We start from the raw sequence: 19,953 nt of genomic DNA, 5'->3' as shown, positions 1-19,953 counted from the left end.
CAATCGACCACCAACGCAACTCACTGTCAAAGAAACACAATTGGACTCTCGACCCACAGTGTTGCCAATACCCACCAGAACGACATTGAGGCAGAAGACAGAGGGTGATGTACCAACAGCGTCAACTGAGAACGCACCGAAAGACGATCCTGCAGTGGTAACACTTTCGGGGAACAACGCGACGGACGAAACCATGGAAAATTCACTGTTATGGGCTGATGAAGTAGAACGGGAAGAAACTGTACAAATGGAACTACATGAAGATCTACCAGAGGGTGTCCACCAAATCAAGTGTGAAGACCAGATGAATGTGCATGACAATTCTGATATCCAGCTGACTCCAGATGAAGTCCCAAGTCATGTGAAGCCTGTTGCTGTTCCAAGGGCCCCGTTGAAGGATGCCACCAGAAGGAAGCTATCCATGGAAGGACAGCAGAAGCAGTTGACGAAGCAGAAGCGCAAGAAAAGTTCTCAAAGGGATGCGGAAATCAACCCACCGACCAAGAAGATTGATGACCAACGCCCCCTCTCTCCCTCCCCAGTGCGAATTACCCGGTCCCAAAGTGTTAATAATCTAGGTGCTAATGTTAGTGCTAGTGAAAAGATAATTCCTCATGAAAATTACTGATGCGCGTGATAGTGTTGTAGTTAGTGTAAGGAGAAATGTTTGTTTATCTTTTGAGATGAGAATGATTTCCGGGTGTAGTGCGAGACATAAATTTGTTACTTTCCCAGTGTGTACAGCATAAATTTCCATATTACATGTTAGTGAGTTACAACATGAATATCGATATAATAACAGGTAGAAAAAATAGTGCAAATTGTGTCATGCACAAGAACGATTATTGTCATTCCGAAACCCACTTAGGACAAATACTTACTTTCGTCAAATTGAGCACCAAAAATGTACATCTACGTGGTATCCTTATATACAGTTTTATATAATATCTTTTTGTGCATGAATTACAGCACGCGTCTTTGTACCCTTAATATCAATGGGATCCTGACGCCAGTAAAATGCAAAGTGCTTGCGGACTTTGTCCGAATACATTCGATTGACATTCTATATTTGCAAGAAGTATGTTTTGCAGAATTTAACTTCATATATGGGTACGAGGCGATTGTAAATTTGGGAACAAGCGGGAGAGGGACGGCAATTTTAATCAGAAGTGGGATAGAAATAAAAAATGTAAAAAAATTAGTTGATGGGAGGGGAATCAGCTTTCAAAGTCAACGTTATACTTTTGTTAATATCTACGCCCCCTCCGGACAGCAAAACAGATGGAAAAGGGAACAATTTTACCAGAATGAGCTGGTATACTTACTTCCAAATAATGATTCGTGTATAATCCTAGGTGGTGATTTTAATCAGGTGCTGCGATCATGTGATTGTGTAGGCAAGTTTCAAAATAGTTTAGCATTAACGACCTTAATCAACGACTTACAGCTGAAGGACATCTGGACCGAAAAACGAAAGGATGTAGTGTTTACCTATTTCAATAACAAAGCAGGTTCGCGATTGGACAGATTCTATACACTTGGTCATAATATAAAATATGTGACGACAATAGATGCTTTGCCGGTACCTTTTTCAGATCATATAGCAATCAGAATGAGTATTAATCTACAAGAATCTAAATTAGTTTGGGGTCCGTCCTATTGGAAAATGAACTCTGCCCTACTTCAACAACCTAATGTGAATGATATGTTTGAAGAAAAATGGAAGTATTGGTGCCGGCAACAAAAACACTATACTGATTACAATACGTGGTGGGTAAAATACGTAAAACCTCGAATTAAATCCTATTTTCAATGGCTAGGGAAAGAGAGTGCACGTGACCGGAACTTAATGTTGAACTTCTATTACAAATGTTTACATGAGTTATGTATGCGACCTGATGTCACCGAACATTATCCACAGATACAAAAATACAAAGCACAAATCCTTACGTTGCAACGGCATCACTTGGAGGGTATAAAGATAAGAGCTACTCATGCGTCATCTTTGCAAGATGAACGAACCTCTCTATTTCACTATGTACAAACACAAAAACAAAAGAGAGCTCTATTGATAAATAATATTGTCGATTCCGGCGAAGATACACTTAGAACCCAACAAGGTATATCACAAGTGTTTTACAAGTATTATACTAATTTGTATACTGGTAAAGAAGTAGATCAATTGGCTGTACAACAATTGCTCACATCGGTAAATAAATTTTTAACGGACGAAAACAGAACTTTGTTAGACAGTGACGTCACCGTCGAGGAGGTGTATGAGGCACTGCGTACTTGTAACGTTAAGCGCACTCCTGGGAACGATGGCATAGGCTATCAATTTTATATACGGTTTTTTGATATTATAAAACATGAATTGGTCATGATAATACAAGATGCATTTCGAAACAAATGCGTGCTTCAAAATGAAGGTATAATTGTACTGATTGCCAAAAAAACGCGTCCGAGTGCAGTTACTGACTTTAGGCCCATTACTTTGTTAAACTGTGACTATAAGATTATGGCAAAAGTTTTGGCTAATAGACTGAAACCTATATTATCTTCCTTACTCAGTTCACGGCAAACATGTGTCAGTAAAACTCAAAATATATTTTCAACGGTGGCGGGTATACGTGATATCATGTCTTATTATGAAATGCAACAAACATCAGCTTGTATACTATCCTTTGACTTTACAAAAGCTTTTGACCTTGTAATTCACCAATATTTGTTTGAAGTACTTCGAGCCTATCGCTTCAGTGAAGACTTTATATCTCTTTTGCAAAGTTTCTATAGAAAGGCAACTTCCCGTCTTCTTATCAATGGATTCGTGACTCCTGCAATACACGTGACGAGATCCATTCGCCAGGGGTGCCCCTTGAGTATGCTTCTCTTCGCTTTGACCTTGGACCCGTTACTTCGATATATTCAGTGCCGAGCCCCGCCGGCAGCGAGTGCTTTCCTTGAAACGCAAGTGTTTACATTCGCAGACGATTTATCAGCTTGTGTAACAACAACGAACCAGCTCCAAAATATACTAAATGCAATGTGTTTGTATTGTTCTGCCAGCGGAGCGGAAGTAAACATGACAAAATCAAAGGCTTTACCTGTTGGCAACTGGAAACAAGACAATCCGGACATAGGGATACAATATGTGAACGAACTTAAAATATTAGGCATCACTTATCATAGTAACGAATCCAGAATGTTGGATCTAAACTGGACGAAAATAGTAAGCGAAATCCGGTTACAGTGCTATCAAATGAGAGGAAGACAACTCAACTTAATTCAGCGTGTTTGGTTCCTACACACTTTTATTTTTAGTAAAATAAATTATGTCGCGCAAGTGTTGCCAATCACACAGCAATATCTCCGACAAATAAAGTCTGCTGTGGGATGGTTCATGTGGTACGGACATTTTTTTCGGGTACCTTTCCCGATCATGTGTCAAACACACATGACAGGTGGTCTAGACCTATGGAATATTGAAAATAAATGTAAGTCGCTATTTTTAGCTAGAAATTATAAATTGTACTTAACTGAAGGGTCGATTACATCAATGTGGTTGCGTATATTTACCGATACGTTTCCACCACAAAATCCACCCAACTTGTCTCGACTAACAAAGAATTCTATGTATGTACGAATATTTGTACAAGAATGGAGTTATGTGGAGTTTCCCATGGATTTGAAGGAGAATACTCTGTCAAAATATTTGTATGAACATTTTCAACGACAACTTAGCTTGCAGCAGAGTCGAATAGAAAAAAAATTTCCTAATGTTATTTGGTCCAATGTATGGCAAAATCTTCACAAGCCGTTCCTTGACACGGACATACGAAGTTTGTGGTATACCCTGGTGCATGATCTAGTTCCAACAAATGTTCGACTAAATGAAATAAAAAGATTACCAACAAATGAGTGTAAACAATGTGGAGAGGTGGATACAAATCAACATCGCCTCACTACATGTAAAGGAATTTCAGAAATTTGGGCCTTTCTCATTATGTGCCTTGCCAAAATATGTCGTATATCGCCACAATGCTTTCAAGCAAAAATATGTATATTACCAGACTTCAAACATTTCCCTGTGAAGAAACAAAATGCCATTGTGTGGCTAATAGCACATACAATATACTATATATACAGCAAAAAGTTTGAACCAAATATTACCCTATATACAATGTATCTTAAAAGATCTAGATGGAAACAATCAAAAAAACAAAATGTCAGATTGTCACAATATTTTGGTAAATATCTCGATGTAATGTAATTGTATGTAAACATGAAAGAAAACTATCCATAGATGTAAACAGAATAGTAAAATAAAAAAAAAAAAAAAAAAAAAAAAAAGTGGTAGCGTCGTCGCGTTGTAATGAAGGGGTTCCGGGCTCGATACCCGGTGGAGGCATACATTTTTAAACAACAAGAACAACATGTAACATACACAAGTGAACGAAACACTGCAGAAAAAAAAATATTACGTTCTCACCAATATCAAGAAATAGAGCACGTAAAATTTAGGGAAACACATGACTCGGCATTAAACTACATATCTCCTCAACCCCTCACTCTAAAGCCACGAAAGAAAAACCAATCTCTAGAGGAAATCATAAGCTATGAATTTGGTTCAGTGACTTTGGGGCGTAAATTACATAGTTTCTTACATATTTGTTGTTTTTTGTGTTGGAAACCAACTTTTACGCTAATTCTAAATATTCAAGAAAATATTTGAATCTTTCTAATTCGATTAAGGTTTATGGTAGCGCTATCAAACAAAAGCTACAATTTAGCAAATTTTCTGCACCTTCATTTTGGTTATCTTCACTTTTTGTTCGCAATGCACCGTTTTCGAGATATTATATATTTTTTTTAATTTTTAAAGTGAATTTCTGGTGCAATTTTCCAAAATGGCGGATTTTCCTCGAACATGTGGATGATGAATTTTTAATGTCTTATTCACTATACCATTCCGCACACTCTGGCACAAAATACATTTCTGTTGGAATTATTTCCGGGTTAGGCCTTTCTTTACCGTTCGTTTCCTCTACTACTATGTTATGTATTACTGTTAAAGAACACATATTGTATGCATGCATTTATTTAATACCTAAAGAAAACTTTTTTAAAAAAAAAAAACTCCATGGTGTAACAGACATTTAGGGCAAGGGTCTGTCAGAGCGGTTTTTTTCATTGGGTGACGCGTGGTCAGCGTATCGAGTCCCGTCGCCGCTGCTTTCTGGCTTTCAAGACCGGAGGCTGCTACTTCTTTTCAATTAGCTCCCAATTGTCCTCACGACGATACATCAACGCCGATTTTTTTTTTTTTTATCTCCAACCGGGAATTAAAACCAGGACTGCTCGTACCAAAGGCGAGGGTGCAACCATTCGACTACGTGGGCCTCTGGGTCTCAAAATACGTCACTAGTGAGAATGAAAAGATAGTGTCGCTTCCAATATGGCCGCTCTACGTAGGATAGATCTTTGTTTGCATTCAGTAGTAGTACGTAATAGCAGCGTGTTGTCATTGCTGGTATGGAAGAAACGTTTAAATTACGCGTTATATTTAAATATTGCGAATGCGATGTGAATTCCAGAAACTATAACGAAGGTGAAGCTGTGCTGAGAGCGAAGCATTTAATTATGATAATAAAAATAAGACACGAAACGCACACGAAACTAATGTATACGCACTGGTTTTTCAAAGCGGTCCTGTTTCATCTGCACTGCACCTCCGTTGTAACTGCTTAACTGGGGCTCTCAGAAATGATTTGAAAATAAAGCAATTCACCTGTATTGCAAAGCTTGGGAGGAAATAAATGAAAACATGCTGTTGCAGTTTTTTTCCCCAAAGAGGCAGGCTGGTTTAATAACAACACCGGATAATGATAATAATAATAACAATAACAACAATTCCATAGAGGCTATTTTCAGTCTATTTTCTTCACTCTAGCATGTCAATTATGTTTTTCTGACACCTTTATGATTACGGACATTAATTAATTCTCAAACTATTTTCATCTTTGCACTTAATTGTGGCCGCGGTGGCTCAGTCGGTAACGCGTCTGACTACCTTGCTAAAAGTCCCGGGTTCGATCCCCGGCCGGTTCAAATCCGGGAACTTTTCTAACGATGGAAGCGGCCTCGGCGCCCACCCAGCGTCGAATAACATGGGTACCTGGGGGAAACCCTGGGGGGTAAAGGCGGTCAGGGGCGTGATGCTGATCACATCAGCCACACTCACGACCGGATCAAGAAAGTGTGGGGCGTTACCCCGATACCCCCTATAGGCCTTCATGGCGTGGTGCTATGCACAGGGGAGCACTTTACCTTTTTTTGCACTTAAGCGACTTGCACCTGTTCCAAATTACATACATACTATATTGTTTTCGGAAAAAAAAAGTTATATTCATAAAGAACAATTTAAAACTTACTTTCATGGCAATAAAATCATCTTTCCGAAAGATTATTTCGGAAAATAGAGTGAACAGACTCGTACATTCTTCGTAATTTCCTTGCCTCATTTCAGTTATGCCAATCTTGTCAATCAGTTGTTTTCTCTGATTTATTTAAACATTTCATTTTGTTGATTCCACGGGGTGGAAAACACATGTGGGGACGGGTTAAAGTTACAGTGGTGTAAGTCACTTAAAAAAAAGAAGAAAAAAAAAAGAGTCTGACTCACAGCACTTTGCTGATCAACACAAAAGCTGTTTCCTTTATCACTAGACCTTAAACTGTCATCTGTTGCCAGTTGAATGAATCTCTGGCTTACTCCACGTTTTCTGTTAACAGATTGACTTATCTAGATCTGGTTTCTGTGTCTAAGTATATTTTTTTAACTTTATATATAAACTTTAACCCGTCCATGTAGGCTTTTCACTTGTCCTGAACCACAAGACGATTTAGAGCAAAAAACTGAACAGTATACGCTACTTTTTTGCATGTTCCTCATGCTCTGAACGGCTTCAACACGGCGAAGTGCAGCGAGGTGTACTACGTGGAGTGGTTCCTGAAAATCTCACCAGATGGCATATCGGATAATTTTAATCGCGAATAGAACGAAAGAGGCATACAAAGAAAGAGAAATAGAGAATCAAATGAAGGATATAGAAAGGATGAAAGAGGGAGAGGAGCAGACAAGACGAAATAAAGAATGAGAGATATAAATGGAGACAAAGCAGGATGGAAAATCTTGGGGGGGGGGGGGGGTCCGCTCCACCAACAATCTTCTTCCAAAAAAAAAACGCCAGAAATTTCCGGGAACGGAGAGTTTATGTTATAAGAATGTAGATAAGCAATTAGATATTAACTTCAAATATACTTTACTAAGAAATTATCAAAAGCACAAAGAACTAAGTCTGTCTCTGTATGTGTGTGTGTGTGTTGCATGCTCTTAACGCCCCCCCCCCCATTCTCTCTCTGTGTAAAGAGGCCTTAACAGATCTAGATCATTGATAATATATACACATTAAAAATAAAATAACAATGCAAGACAAATATAAGTACGAAATCTAATTGATTTATGTGAATGAGTAAAGGAAAACTTAAACATAATGAAACCATCAACTATATTGCAATTTATTGACATTTTACACCTTTTGGTAAAGGAATTAATTTGCCAATTTATAAATATCTGATATATGGATAAAAGTAACGAATGAATTTATTTACATGTGTCTAATAATATATATGTGTGTGTTGATTGATTGATTTGCTTTATTTTACTTCGCTTTTTGTGCCACTTTTGGCTAATTTGCGAAGATGGGGATGAGTGATAATATGATGAAATTGATGAATGGACACTCACAAATATCCATGCCCAGGCCGGGAGTGTTTGTGTATGTGTAAATTAAGATCTTAAGTACGACAATTTCGTACTCTGAGACAAAACTGATCGAAAGAGATGGAAAAACTGAGGAAGGACATACAAAGAAATGGAAAACAGTAGAAAGCGGGAGAAAGTTATAGAAAGAAAAAAAGGAGGGAGAAGGAAACATGAAAAGAAAGAGAGAAATAGTGAGGACGTGATAGAAACTGAGGAAAAAAGAAATATAGAACGAAGATACAGAATAAAAGAGACGGAAAGGTTGAAAGAGATAAAGCAGCACAGAAGACGAGAGAAAGAAAAAAAACGATACACAAATCGAAAGAAAGAGATGAAAAACCGGGAAGACAGGAAATAGAAGAAAGAGAGAGGAAGTGAGAATGAATAAGAGGAAAAAAGAAATATAGAACACAAATAAAAAGAAAAACAGGCAGAAAGGGTGAAATAAATAGAAGAGGAGAAAAAAATATGGAGAGAAAAGAATGGAAGACAAATGGAGAGAATGGGATGGAAACTAAGAAAGAGAAAGAGAAACAAGGAACCAGAGGAAGACAGAAATGTAGAACTTACGGGCGAGGGCGATAGGAGTGATCGCCAGGCGCGTCGCCTGATAATGTTCGCATGAGCACGTGAACACTCATGTATATGTCTTAAATTACGTACATATTAAATGCACACAGACACATACGTATATTTATTCTGAGAAATACTATGTTTGATGTACGAGTATATACACACAATTTACTCTGACACGAATTCTTTCACGTCTCATAACTTTTTTTTAGATAGTTGGTAACACTGACTCCCACGGAGGGCGCTGAACATAATTGCTGTGCGTGTTGCATAGAGCTGACAGCTGAGGGGCTGTAGGCCACTATACCCGGAAGATGTTCACTTCGTTGTGCGAACACTGATGCAAGCAACGCATGTCTAGGGGGACTGGAAAAGGTGTGTGCTACATATTTGCAAACTTTAGCGACAATTCGCTAAACCTGGCGGATTTTAAGGGCAGAGAGACAATTTCTCCTAGGTCCTTCTTGCATTACTTCAAATATAGCGTGATTTTGGGAGGAAATTGTTGAAAATAAATTGAACTGTTATTCTCACTTTTTCAATTGGAGATGAAGTTACAAGGGAGTACATTCAGTACAAAAACATTACTGTGAACACTCGTATGCGAACCGCACGCGACGCCACTGGTGATCGCCCCTCCCAACTGCCAGGATTTCGGATGCATTATTATTCCTAATACTTTCGAAAACTAACATAAAATCACAAAGTTTAACAGGATCGAATATATTATTGTAGTTTCACAGGCTGTTCGGAACTGGATCTAAATTTTAATTTTGGATCCGAAACAATGTGTAATATGCCTCGAAAGGGAATCGAACCCGAAACCTCTTGAGAGGATAGGTTTTTGTTTTCTTTGCTCATTCGTCTTAGTCCTCATATCTGACCATTCAGTTTACCGTGGCAATGCCAAGAATTATGAAAACGACATGCATTAATGCATGACACATGATTTCCCTGTTTCTTACACATTTTTAGATGTTTCTCCCCTTTTCCCTTTCTCGTAGATTATGTCTTAAATTTTCCGATCCTGGGAAAATTCCCGACTGGGCCTGGTCAACGAAAGGTATTGTAGGTGGCAGCACCCCTGTTGTCTCCACGGTTTTGATGGGCAATAGGTCTCCCGTGGGGAATTTGCTATTATATTAGATCGCAAACATGATAGATGAACGATCAATGCTGTAAAACTAGGATTTTAAAAAATATAACAGTCAACAACAGAAAAGATATAGGAACTAAGAAACGATAAAATTTCCAAAATACATGTTTACACCACTTGCAATTTTCACATTTTTGAGTGTTTTATGGTTGCGAGTCCGTTAAAGAATAATACATAATAATTATGCGCGATTGTACTATTATTTCTACAGTTGTTATTAATAACCGACCTTTCTTGCTTTTTTACGCAATCACACTTCTCGACATGGTTAGTAAATATGGTTAATAGATACACATATATCGAGAAGAAAAGTTATTGCAAAAAATATTTTATCTTCTGTTTCATGTGTTGCAAACTCTAGGGCGTTCATATTTGCAGGAACTATAACTTTGAAAGTGTTGTAATAAAAAAAAAAGGACGAAAATACAAAGGTAAAATGCTTAATACAAGGAAAATTAGATATAGTATAGTGTATAATAATAAATATCATGCGCATATATACTTAATACATTTTTCTGGATAATTTGGGGAGTTTATTCGAATTCTACCCAAGTCGTTGAATTACACATCCTCTCAACCAGAATAAACCTAAAGCGTAGTGTATAATCTAAATTTCTGTATTATCGATCCTAGTGACGTCACGTTTAACGTTTTTTTGTGCATAAACATACGATATTGCCGTTGCGCTTTAATATATTAATTCTTAGGTTCAGGAGAATGTAATTTTCGAAAACTTATGACTGACTGCTTAAATTTAAAGGTTTTCTAAACACATTTTTATTGACGATGTAAACGAGAAACTCATATCTTTGGTGAAAATAGCCATTCTATAGCGCTGCAATGCAACTATTAATAGGAATAATAACTATAATTCTTACAATAATTCAATGATGACGAGACATTTCACGAGAAGGAACATATCAAGGATTACATACAAGTCAAGTCATAATAGGTCTACGATGGGGTATAAAAATCTGATGGCAAACAAATGATTAACGAATGGCAACGAGGATGCCGCCACCGGAAATCGCCACGTCTCGGCTCATTTCGCCAAGACACGAAGCGTCTGGTTTCGATCCCCGTTCGAATATCGTTACGACGGCACAATGAGACATGAGACCACCACATTCCAACTTAGGCCGTGTCCGAAAGGTGCAAGACCATATTTGAAGCGAGAACCCTCGAGAACGGTGGTCTCTCAGTTCAGTCTCGAAGCCTCGGACTAGAATTCTTTCGAATTCCACTTCGACTGCATCACCAAATACGATCAGTAGACAAAACTACGAACACATTGTTTTTCACCACAGAAAGCACATAGGACTACACAAAAAATTACTATACTTACATTTCCACACATTAGAATTGATTGATTGATTTATTAAGTTGGTGGTTTAAGTCCACTTTATGCCCAGTAAGGTTAATTGGGACTGGGCTTACAGTTTAAAGTGGGATCCAAACCACTATGTGTCATCACCGTGTATTGAACCCGGGACCCCTTAGTAGTATAGAAATACGATAAGGCCGGTCGCTATTTATTATTCGCAATTCATTTGCACGGGTGTTAATTAATTTGCACGTACTTAGAACTAATTTGCACGTACTTAGAACTTATTTGCATGTACTTAGAATACTTTACATTTATGTATTTGCATGTTTATAACTTTTTATGAATATATATTTATTTATTTTATGAAAAATATGTATATAGAAGGTAATTAGAGGTACTAAACGCTATGCATATGGTTTTATATTCATTACTGCAAAGTATGTAATGTATAAATCGATAATAATTAATGTTTATAATATTGAAAATAAGTTTTCTATGGTTTATGAACCGCTATGAACGCTGGTAATGGTACGAAAGAAGACGGTCCCGGTACTCGAACCCGCCATATGTAATATTATTAATTAGTACTATGTAATAATGTATGTTATTATGGTATGAAAGACGATGGTACGACATGCTAGACAGAATACTGTCTCAGAATTTCGACTCCGCTCTGATGCCAGACAGAGAGAATGAATTAATATTCCGCGCAGGTAGAGGAGAAAGGAATTTGGGGAGTGTGCGTTCAAGGTCAAATGACGTCACAACGTCAGGACAAAGAACGAACCTGATTGACCAATCAGAGAACGCGTCGGTAGGTTTTCAGAACCGGTTTTTTCAAGGTTAACCAGTACGCAAGAACAGGGGAAAGCTATGCAATACTGTAGGGCAGGGGAGGGATTCAACCAGACAACAAAGGATGTCTGGAAATGCACAGCAAGGGTCAAATCTCTGAAGCTATGCGTCGCTTGTAGAACCGGTTTCCGCCGCCAATTAATATTCCGCTCAGGTTTGCCTTCAAGGCACAGGACGCTTTAGCGCAGGTTTTTTTTATCTGTACTATGAAGAAGGGAGAGCTATTAGGGACGGGGCCTACAGTTTTCACCATTTGCTTTTATCACGGGGTAACGAACCTAGGACCCTTTGATTATTGATTTAGGTAGTAAATGTATCTTACTGTGTGCTATTTAACTTAATTTTGAGTTTATTTTTTACCAAACTTTGACTTTATGTCAAACATTTTCACAGCTTATCCTTATTTTTACAAAAATAACACTATTTGTACTATTCAGGCAACATTTTTATTAAATTTTGGACTCGCAAAGATATTTTTACAACTTTCTAACTTATTATTTTACAACTTTAAGTTAATTTTTTACCAAAATAACACTATTTGTACTATTCAAGCAACATTTTTTATTAAATTTTGGACTCACAAAGACATTTTTTCTACGTTTACTTATTATTTTACAACTTTATATTAATTTTTTACCAAAATAACACTATTTGTACTAATCAGGCAACATGTTTTATTAAATTTTGGACTCACAAAGACATTTTTTCAACTTTTAACTTATTATTTTACAATTTTATGTTAATTTTTACCAAAATAACACTATTTGTACTATTCAGGCAACATTTTTTATTAAATTTTGTATTTACAAAGATTTTTTCAACTTTTAATTTATTATTTACAAGTTTATGCCTATTTTTTACTCAAATAACACAATTCTATCTGTTCAGGAAAGACTTTTAGTTACATTTTCGACACACAGAGTGTGTGATCTCAACTTCTATCTGTTTATTTCACAAGTTTAGGCTTATTATTACCAAAATAATACAATTCAATCTGTTCAGGAAAGACTTTTAGTCGCATTTTCGACACACAAAGTGTGTGTTCTCAACTTCTATCTGTTTATTTCACAAGTTTAGGCTTATTATTACTCAAATAACACAATTCTATCTGTTCAGGAAAGATTTTTAGTTACATTTTCGACACACAAAGTGTGTGTTCTCAACTTTTATTTGTTTATTTTACAAGTTTAGCCTAATATTTACTCAAATGACACTATTTATATTATTCAGGCACCATTTTTATTACATTTTGGATTCTCAAAGACACACATCCACACACACACACACACACACACACAGAGAGAGAGAGAGAGAGAGAGAGAGAGAGAGTGAGAGAGGGAGAGAGAGATTTTTTCCAAGTTTACAGGATTATTCTCTACTTTACTCAAATAACACAATTTAGATGTGTTTTGAATTATATTTTGGATGCAAAAGTATGTTTCGACAAGTTCTACCCTTTTATTTTACAAGTTTAGGCTTATTATTACTCAAATAACACAATTTAATCCAGTCAGGAAGGATTTGTTATTATATTTTGGATGCACAAAGAGAGGTTTTCAACTTTTTTATTGATTTTTTGCAGGGTATGTATTAATTTTTATTTATTTTGTTTTGTATCATATATACATTTACAAATTTTTAACTTAGAGTTTAGTATTTATTTATTTTTTTCAAAAACACTAAAAAAAAGTACTTTTAGCTAAAACGTAAGCCACAGAATATATTATTATTATTATTATTAGGGTTTACTGATTTCCACTATGCTATTTTTGGTTCTGTATTTCTATATGTATTTATTTAGGGCAGGTTACGCCTGCCACGTAGGAAAGTTTGTTTATTTTAGAGTTTGCTGAGTATTTTGTTACTGCTATACTAGGTAAAAGTTTTCTAAATATACCAGATAGAGCTCTATATACTTTTGTTTTTGCTATTTTGGAGATGATGCGATCAGCACCACTCTCCATCTGCTTTTTATTTTATGTACCCAATATTATTTTGAGGCTTAGTGAATTCTAGAGCCTATTTATGCAGGAGAGAGGAGAGAGGACTTGAAAATTTTGATCTCAGACAACCCACAACTATTTGTCAGAGTATTTTAAAGGATATTTTATACTTATTATGTGTCGCTAGAATATCAAAGCTTGCTTAATTTTTATGTCTGTAACGCATTTATTGTAGTTCTAGCTAAGGTTTACTGGATAAAGTACACGAAATGTTTAACATTTCAACTATTTGCTTTTATACGAGGGCAATTTTTTAGTGTAACGAAAATTATGATGTGTCTATGAGGTCTGAAACCCCTTTACCGAGGGTCCATATTTGGACGCTTACTAATATTGTTTTTTCCCCTTACATATAACAATTTAAGAATATAATTATAATACGAAGTTAACAGACGGCTTAGGGGCCTAGGTCCACTTTCCAAACTTTTTTACTATTCTAGAAGAATTATTTAGCTTTATAGCCTTTTTCAAGGTATTTTTGAAGTATTACTGGCTTCTTTGGGTGCATCAACACTTGGGTTATTTCCATTTGGTTTATTATACGAGGTTTATTTTTTACTCTAAGATCAATATATGTCTCCGAGGACTAAAATACATTTATTGAAGCTAAAAGCTTAGGCTGTAACTAGGGACTTAGCATGTATATCGACAATTTATAGGACAACACGAACCTTACAAAGGATTATAGGTGACGTACGACCACACGCCAGAGCTTTGTTAATCTGCAAGAAGCAGTTGCAACTAATGCTATGAGGATATAATGTTAATTTTTTACTGTTTCACAAGAATGCTATCTTTTATACACCCAATATTTGCTTTTCAAGTAACTACATGTACCAGAAGCACTTACAGGCCAACTCTAACTAGACTTCGACTTATTCTATATCAGGTGCTAAATTTATAAAGAACTATGATTGTGTATATTTCTGAGGAAGTACGCAAAAGCAGATTACCAGATTAAAGTATCTGAAAAACAGATTTTTCAATGTAAGTATATTTTTATTGACTGGATTATTTAACATATCAAACAGGAAGACTGCAAAATTTATTAAATGTAGTTCTATTGTATAGGTGGTTTCAGAGATATAAAAAGAACAAATATAAGATTTCGCTTTTTTTTTTTGCTTCTGAGGCTAATCGCGACGCTAAGGGTAAATGGTCAGGAAATGTAACGGAGGAGAAACAATCCCAAAAGTTATGGGCTGCATGTAAGTTAATACCACAGAGATATTACAGTAGGTGTAGGTTCTTCCACCAGAACATTTCTATCATAATAATACTGGTTATGCTGTACTGTTAGCTAAAGATGCTGATATTTGAGAAACTTAAAAGCTTATTTGCAAAATTTTAGATAAATAATAATCTGTTAGACTGTAAACATATTTTATATCCATTCTGCAAAAGATCCGATGACAAAATTTAAAAATTGTTATCGCCCAGACAGGGACTCGAACCCTGGACAGATAGGTTAAAAGCCTAACGCTATACCAACTAAGCTATCTGGGCACAAGGTATTTTTTTTTTGAAAAGTTAGTTATGTTAAGAAATATATTGAAACACTTGAGAACACTTTTGGTCTGGTTCGACAGACAAGGAGACAACATTTCTAAATTTTTACAGACTGGGTGTATTTTTCCACTATAGAGGCCTTCACTATATGTAATTCGAAACGCTAAAGTTCAGCTAGCTTCCAAAATTGAGGTAAAGATTGTGTTTGGCGAGATTAACAAGTTACAATTATATCCAGTTACGGACAAATAAAGCTAAAACTCTTAGATTTACTGTACTAGCCAAGTTTTAGTAACATTTTCTTCACTTTAGTACAAATACCAAAGAAATAGGTATATTTTATTTATAATTTGACAAAATGTACTAGTATTTAATTTACAAAGTTAGGTAAAAAGCAGTATTTTTAAAAAAATATTGTTACTGCCTTCAAATTTTATGTTATTTAGCCACTAACAACTGATTTACACTATTTGGCATTTTTAAATAGGAAAAGAAGGAATTATTTGTTTATTATTTTTACTTTATATTTATATTTATTTAAGAAAACAATTCTACAGTTTAACTTAATTTTAACAAATTGTTACTAATTTATATATCAAAGTTATGTTATTTAGAGTGTATCAAAGCGTATAAAGTTAATATTTGTACTTATCAGTTCAACTAACAATTATATTTTACACACAAAAGATGATGTTTACAGTTAAATTACTTGAATCAGAGAATAATATTTTACAGTAATTGATTCATTCAGCACTAGTCAGTACTTTTATGCTTCAGAAAGTTTTCTTAATTTTCTATTACGCATGCTATTTTGGGCTATTTTTAAAATGTATTTCTAAGGCAAACTGGTTTAATTTTCTGCTTATAATGCAAAGTTGACATAGTTTTCGCACAATGCATTGTACATTTGTTATATTCTCTACTTACAATTCAAATATTATGCTTATTTAATGTATAACTAACTAACTCTCTAGCCTTCTTAAACCCGAAGGTTCATGGCTGCAGCAACACATGCCTTTCATCTGTCCCTGTCCTGAGCAAGATCTATATACTCCTTTTCTTCCCTACCAATTTCCTTTTGGTACATCTCTACATTATCCCTCCATCTTTGTTTTGGTCTGTCTATTGGTTTTTTACCATCAGGTTTCCCAACAAGACTCCTGTATACTCTTCTTTCCTCTCCCATTTGTACCACAGGATCTACACACCTAAGTCTTTTTGATTTAATCATTCTAATAATATCTGGACATGAATACAAATTATGTACTTCCAAATTATGTAACCTTCTCCACTCATCTGTCTCCTCATCTGTTTTAGGTCCAAATATTTTCCTAAGGATTTTATTTTCAAATACTCTCAATTTATGTTCCTTTTTCAATGTAAGGGACCAAGTTTATTTACTGTATTTAACTTTTATTTTTTGTAATTAACAAAAATTAAAAGCTTATACTGTAGTTATTATATCTTTTTCTATCAGCTTATTTTGAAATTAATATTATTAGGTATAGTCTTTGATTTATAACTATATTGCTTTTTTTATCAATTTATCTAAGAGTACACGCAGACAAACACATGTGTTCACACTTTTATGTAAATAGATATTTGCCTTTTTTCAATATTTTAGTATGAAGATTGCACTTTAGCTATTTAAGCAAGGGTAGGAAAGGTAGGATTTCTGAGAATTTGTTGCAGGATTTTGTTGTCCAAGTATAGATGAGAACTGAGCTGGGAGACTGTTTTGAACATTTTCATGATAGTTTGCATGTGAACTGTATGCAAATTGAGCATTATTGACTGTGCATGCTTCTAAGTTTTGCTGTTATTTTACATCAAGTCTGTGAGACTGTAGTCATTTTTCCCATTTCAAGTAGTTTTTATTGATTGTATTTGTATATGTTGTGGGGACTTAGCAGTTTTATGTTATGAGTCAGTTTGTTGTAGAATATTTTTACATGATTGTTTTGAGATATTGAGTGTCTGCTGTTTTACTTGCAATTATTTTCCTTCTTGTGTTGTGTATTTGACTATATTTTGTCCAAGTTCGTAGTATTTAGAATAATTGTTATTGACTTGTAGATGTAGGGAGTAATAATCCTTTGCAAGATGCCCTATACTTTAGTCTGAATATTATTCTTAGTGTTCACTTTTGAAGCATTAGTATTCTGGTAGTATTATTAATGTAGAGGTAAATTAGGCTGAAACGTAGGCAGTTTTTCTGATAAATTATACTCACTTAGTTGTTTCAGCAGGTAGAAGTTGCATGATGGTTTACTGCTGATGATGTTTATTTGTTCTTCTTATGTACTACGTATGATGTAGCTTACTTGAGTAACTGGAATTTTCTACTGAAAAAAGGATTGCTTGTCTATTTTATTCCTGTGTTGTTGAGTTTGTCCATAAGCAAGCCATGTTTTTTACTCTATCCTATGCCTTGGAAGAATCTAGATATATTGTGTTTGCAGTTTTATGTTTCTCTAAGGTTTCAGCTATGTAGTTTTTAAACTGTGCTATGGGTGTGACTATTGATTTCTCTTTCTGGATGCCATGTTGGTTTCTGTGTATTCCTCTTTTTGCTTGAATTTGACTTAGGTTGTTTGCTTGTTTTCTTAGATCTTTATTTGTTCAGTATTTTTTATTTTTTTGAATTTTAATTATTTTAATTTTACATTAACTAACATATTTTACTTTAACAAAATAATTTACTCTAGTATAAAAACTTCTACTAACAAAAATGTACTATTATAACTTTTAATTTTAGAAAATTGTATTTTTAAAACTTTAACTTTGAAAAATTGAATTTTAATTACTTTAATTTTACATTAACTAACATATTTTACTTTAACAACAAAACAATTTACCCTAGTATAAAAACTTCTACTAACAAAAATGTACTATTATAACTTTTAATTTTAGAAAATTGTATTTTTAAAACTTTAACTTTGAAAAATTGAATTTTAACACACTTTGACTTTAACAATGTACTTTGAATTTTTTATGTAAAAGAATATTTAAAAAATACATTTATACATTACATACTTTGCAGTAATGAATATAAAACCATATGCATAGCGTTTAGTACCTCTAATTACCTTCTATATACATATTTTTCATAAAATAAATAAATATATATTCATAAAAAGTTATAAACATGCAAATACATAAATGTAAAGTATTCTAAGTACATGCAAATAAGTTCTAAGTACGTGCAAATTAGTTCTAAGTACGTGCAAATTAATTAACACCCGTGCAAATGAATTGCGAATAATAAATAGCGACCGGCCTTATCGTATTCCTATACTACTCCCCTTGATTAGAAGGCAGCGACGCTACCAGTGCGCCATCGGTGAGGCCCCACACATATTAGAATAACTACAACCAACATCTGGCTGACTTTCAACTTTCCACGATTTGAAACAAGTGAACAACAAGTGCAGAAGTCTAGTAAAGAATACTACAATGGGTACGTTCCGAAAGTCTTAACGAAACGAACGCATTCAACGAAAATAACTGGGATCGTGAATCTGGTGAAGGCAGTTATTTTACAGACTTATGGGACACTCTAGGCGAAAGCGCAGGAAAGTTTCCGCATGGCGTCAGCGGAAGGAATGTTCTTATGGCAAAAATAAACTCTAGTGTGGACACTCTCACTCATTTTCATCACATTCTAAGAACGGTTAAGTTATGCTTATCTTGTGCACGTTGCTTCATATGGCTATCTGTTAAAATTATAATATATTTTCCTAACTAGAGCAGTTTGAATCCATCAGCACGCGCGATGTCTGAAAGCAGCAGACGATTCTCACCGAACAAACCAGCCTCCTGGCCCTTGCGTTTGGTGAATCTCGTTCTTGCACGAAACGCACGGAATGCGACTTTTGGGACAGCATAATGAAACTCACGAAACGCACGGAAGCACTTATGGGACAACCAGTTGCCATAACTCGTTTAACGCGTTAAACTGCGTGACGTCACTTTCGAACTGCACTAGGTGACGTCACTTCCGACAAGACCGTACTTCAAGCTTGCATTCTGGACCTTTCGGACAGAGCGTCAACATGACGCGATCCTCACTGCAAGTAATTGACAATACGCTACGACGTACAGAAAGAGCAAGCACTTACCTTCCATGACGTACACGATGCTGCCAACATCCCCTTCTTTGATGATGAGGCTCCCAGCTGCATACTCTACAGGATACATGCAGTCCACGATTTCGCGGATCTGCGTCATTTCCAAGTTCTTCATGAAGTCATTGTCCAATATGGCCGCTTTGATGAGTTCTCGGGATCTATAAGGAGAGGAAACTAAAGTAAATATGAGGTTCACGAGAATAGCCCAGAATTTTAACTCATAAGACAGTGGATTCCAAAGTGTGGAGCGCCGTGGCTGGCATACAGGGGCGCCGAGAAATGTTCCAATATGTTCACTGAAATGACACTTTTATTCGTACTTGATAGTCTGCACATGGTTTCAGAATCGGACCATCGCATCAATCAAAATATCTGCTCATTTAGTAAATTTTATACATAAAATGTTTCTGAATTTGGAATACGTGTTTATATTTTAACTTAAGGCAAGCAACCTAACCACACTAACTGAGCGTTGCAAGTGTTAAATAGGCCTATATTCTGGCTTGGGTGTTTCGGAAAGATCTTTAAACAATAAGAGCGCCGTGAAACGAAAAAGTCTGGGAACCCGTCATAAG

The 19,953-nt window shown here is 35.4% G+C and overlaps 1 protein-coding gene across 1 annotated transcript in view; it reads right to left on the bottom strand.

The window, feature by feature from the left end:
* Window positions 1–19,532, bottom strand: part of for (cGMP-dependent protein kinase for) — a 261,102-nt gene extending 241,570 nt beyond the window's left edge. Inside the window, exon 1 of the mRNA XM_083141470.1 lies at window positions 19,370–19,532. Within this exon, the coding sequence (XP_082997596.1) occupies window positions 19,370–19,493 (124 nt within the window). The 5' untranslated portion in view covers window positions 19,494–19,532. The remainder of the gene's footprint in view (window positions 1–19,369) is intronic.
* Window positions 19,533–19,953: the final 421 nt, after the last annotated feature.

The sequence above is a fragment of the Lepisma saccharinum genome, chromosome 20 (assembly GCF_977018435.1).
Source record: "Lepisma saccharinum chromosome 20, izLepSacc3.1, whole genome shotgun sequence".
Classification (NCBI taxonomy): domain Eukaryota; kingdom Metazoa; phylum Arthropoda; class Insecta; order Zygentoma; family Lepismatidae; genus Lepisma; species Lepisma saccharinum.
The sequence above is the reverse complement of the archived record's forward strand: the minus strand, read 5'-3'. Positions and strand labels throughout refer to the sequence as shown.